Here is a 4,226-nt window from a genome sequence, read left to right on the forward strand (position 1 = left end):
TCCTGGCTTATTGATGAACCCACGGGCTCCTCCATCACTTGGGAGCATCAGACTGCCAGCTCATGCCTATGTGAGTTATGAGCCTGTCCAACTTCCCATCAAGGAAGACTTGCTGTGAGGCCACTCGGTGCTGCCAGACACTCCAGGATCTTCCTCAGCTGCAAAGCACAGCTTAGACCAAGTTTATGCACCACATGTAATAGCCAGTCAGGCCCAGAGTGTAAAGACCTGACACTACCCATCCAACGTGGAATAACTCTGATGACCATTTTAACTTTAGAACTTTCCATGTAGTTGCCTCCCGCCACTGCGCAGCGGCTCATTGGGCCCCGGCGGAGCCACAAGATGGCGGCGCCCAGCGAGGAAGGACCCCGTCTCCAGGGCAACCGAGCGGCCCGCCCGGCGCCTGAATACAAACGCGTCTGTTTGTGGTGCTGCTGTGCTTTGCTAGCTCTCACTTACCTGATTCTTACAGAATCGGCCTTCGCCTAGCCCTCTGCTCTCTCTTGCCATCCCCCCCTGCAATAACTCGCTTTTCTGCTCCTTGAGACAGTATAAAAAAAAAAAGGCGGCCTTCTCCAACATGCACCAATCAGTGGAAATGACGCTGCAATTAGTGGAAAGAAAAGAGGATCTGAAGAGTCTTAAAGGTATCTCTCTTAAAATATTTAGTATTACAGGCTAGATGCGGTGGCTCACTCCTGTAATCCCAGCACTTTGGGAGGAAGAGGCAAGACGATTGCCTGAGCTCAGGGCTGCAAGACCAGCCTAGGCAAATTGGCGAGACCTCGTCTCTACAATAAGTCAAAAAATTAGCTGGGCATGGTGGCGCACGCCTGTGGCTCCAGCTACTTGGAAGACTGAGGTGGAAGGATCGCCTGAACCCAGCAGGCCGAGGCTGTGGTGGCCCTGAGCGTGCCACTGCACTCCAGGCTGGGCTGGGTGACAGAGTGAGACTCCACCTCAAAACATAAATAAATAAATAAAGGGAAAATAGGTTTACAGTGAAGAATCCTGGCAGGCACCACCTTAACCATAACGAGGTCTGTGCAACCTCCTGGCTGGTCATGGCTGGGAACTCAACATTAAAGCTTTCTCTTAGGCTCCCTTGGGCAAGAGGGCATCCATTCATTTGGTTGGAGGACTTTGGATTTTATTTTTAGTTCTCAATAGATAACAATAGGAATTTGGGGTGGGAAAGTAAGGAACTCTTCTGAACATTCTTCTGTGAGTGATATATGGGTTCAGTGTTTGATTTTGTTTCCTATGATTTTGTTTCCTGGGTAGTGCTTTCTTTCTGAAATAGGGGAATTATAAAGTTCCACTAATTTGCTGATGTGCAGAGTATTATTTCTCAGTTTTTGACTAAGTAGAAATGCTTTTCTAAACCTTTTTACTGAATACCTGCAATAACCCAGTAACACTGGGAGTCATTATGGGGAAGGAATGAATCAAACCTTGGTGTTCTCCTTTTCCATAAACAAAGGCAGGTGCACAGACAACCTACAAGGGGACACAGAGTTAAGTGAGTTATTTTGTAGTTAACATCAAAGTTAACATCACCAGGTATAAGATATAGTGACATTATGTACCTACTGATACTGAGAAAGACGCCTCATTTCTATGGTATTGCCACAGATTTCCCAAAAATGCATTACCTTAACTGAGTCATAAACATCAGACAACAAATCAACCTGGGCTCTGGCAATTCTTCTGTCTCAGCCTTCCAAGAAGCTGGAAAGATAGGAGCACACCACCATGCCCGATGAATTTTTTTGATTTATTGTAGAGAGGAGGTCTTGCCAAGTTCCCCAGGCTGGTCTCGAAGCCCTGGGCTCAGGCAGTCCTCTTGCCTCTGCCTCCCAAAGTGCTGGGATTACAGGAATGAGCCACAACACCCAGAGTAGGTAATACATTTACTTATTTATTTATTTTAGTTGGATTCTCATTCTGTTGCCCAGGCTGAAGTGCAGTGGCACCCTCATGGTCACTGCAGCCTTGACCTGTTGGGCTCAGGTGATCCTTCCGTCTCAGCCTTCCAAGTAGTTAGAATGACAGACACACACCACCATGCCTGGCTAATTTTTTTTTTTATTTATTGTAGAGACAAGGTCTCACCAAGTTGCCTAGGCTACTCTTGAACCCCTGGACTCAGGCAATCCTCTCACCTCAGCCTCCCAAAGTGCTGAGATTACAGACCTGAGCCACCACATCTGGCATTTAAATGTTGTTTCCATCCCAAAGTGAACATGGGTCACATTTAACATATATTTGTATTCAATATGCATGCATTAGGATCTTTTTTGTGAATATTTATAGCTTCTCCTGTAATCTGTTGAATATGTATGTTTAGCCAACCCATTCAGAATAAAGCTCCTGCTCCAACCCCTCCTTCAAAGTGCCTACCTCTGATTTTGGTCAGAGTCCCACTTCCTAGCAACAGGTTACAACTCTTTTTTTTTTGAGTTGGAGTCTCACTCTGTCGCCTGGGCTAGAGTGCAGTGGCATACTCACAGCCACTGCAGCCTTGACCTTCTGGGCTCAGGCAATCCATCCACCTCAGCCTTCCAAGTAGCTGGAACTACAGGCACGCACCACCACACCTGGCTAATTTTTTTTTTAATTGTAGAGATGAAGTCTTGCCAAGTTTACCAGACTGGATTCGAACCCATGGGCTCAGGCAATCCTCTCACCTCAGCCTCCCAAAGTGCTGGATTATAGGTGTAAGTCACTGCACCGGGCCAAGGTTACAACTCTTTATAAGAAATAAAGTCTCTGTTCTCCAGGGGTTCAAGACCAGCCTGGACAACTTGGCACCCTCTCACGATACCAATGGTTGGTGAGGTTATAGATCAAGAAGAATTCTTATGCCCTGCTATTCATTAGTATCATCAACTAGGAAAACAGTTTGGCACAGTCTACCAAAAATATGTAATCACTATGGCCAAACCATTTCACCTTAGAGAAATCTAAGCATATGTGCCCATAGCTACATAGACAAAAATGTTCAGAGAAGCTTTGCTTGTAATAATCAAAAAGTGAAAACAGCTGGGATGGCTGTGAGCATGCCACTGCACTCCAACTTGGATGATGGAGTGAGACTCCAACTCAAAAAAAAAAGTGAAAACATCGTATGTGAAAAGAAAGATAAAGACTTCTGCAAATATTGTATGCATAAGGCACCAGCAGGAATGGCAAAGTAAGGACTTCCAAAAATCCTCTTCTCCATTAATGCAATGAGAATACTGGGAGATATGGTCAAAGTCAATGTTTTCAGAACTTTAAACAAAAGATTGTAATAACCTACAAAGTTTTTATTCAATAAAAACAGCTGAATCTCATTAAGAACAGCAAATTCAAGCCAGGCATGGCAGCTCACACCTGTAATCCCAGCACTTTGGGAGGTGGAGGCGAGAGGATTGCCTGAGTCCAGGGGTTCCAGACCAGCCTGGGCAACTTTGTGAGTCCTTGTCTCTACTACAATAAATGAAAAAATTTATGCCAGGCACAGTGGCTCATGCCTATAATCCTAGCACTTTGGGATGCCGAGGTGAGAGGATTGCCTGAGCTCACAGGTTCAAGCCCAGCCTGGGCAACATGGCGAGATCTCATCTCTACAATAAATTTAAAAATTAGCCAGGCGTGGTGGTACGTGCCTATAGTTCCAGCTACTTGGAAGGCTGAGGTAGAAGGAACACCTGAGCCCAGCAGGTCTAGGCTGCAGTGGCCGTGAGCGTGCCACTGCACTCCAGCCTAGGTGACAGAGTGAGACTCCAACTCAAAAAAAAAAAAGGTGGCCAATAGAAACGGCCTGTGAGAGTGACCAGAAGTTGGATTTATCAGAAAATTACTACAAAATAGACATTGTTAACATGTTCATTGAAGAAAACCAGAATATTTCCCCCCAAAATGTGAAGGATTATTAAGATAAAGACAAATGAGATGCAGGGGGAGCTCTGTGCCATCCCTCAGTTCACCTAGAAGCTGGGCAGAGAATTACAAAGATAAATAGTCTTTCTATCCCTCTCCTTCCTTTCCCACCTAAAGACAAGATTTAAATTTTCCTTTACTGCAGACAACCTTTTTTTTTTATTATAAAGGTGTGTGGTACAGTTCAGGGTTAGGTATACAAACGTTGATTATGCAGGTACCCTTGTTGCTAAGGTATGATAAGGTATGCCCCTCCCTCCCCTAGCAGTTTCCCTCAACTGCCAATCCCATACCTC

General features: G+C 45.3%; 1 protein-coding gene across 1 annotated transcript in view; it reads right to left on the reverse strand.

Moving 5' to 3' along the window:
* The window catches only part of DNTTIP1 (deoxynucleotidyltransferase terminal interacting protein 1), a 29,395-nt gene extending 28,882 nt beyond the window's left edge, over positions 1 to 513 (reverse strand). Inside the window, exon 1 of the mRNA XM_008057936.1 lies at positions 463 to 513. Within this exon, the coding sequence (XP_008056127.1) occupies positions 463 to 513 (51 nt within the window). The remainder of the gene's footprint in view (positions 1 to 462) is intronic.
* Between the last annotated feature and the right edge of the window lie 3,713 nt (positions 514 to 4,226).

This window comes from Carlito syrichta, unplaced genomic scaffold, assembly GCF_000164805.1.
Source record: "Carlito syrichta isolate Samal-C Ts95f unplaced genomic scaffold, Tarsius_syrichta-2.0.1 Scaffold303154, whole genome shotgun sequence".
Taxonomy (NCBI): domain Eukaryota; kingdom Metazoa; phylum Chordata; class Mammalia; order Primates; family Tarsiidae; genus Carlito; species Carlito syrichta.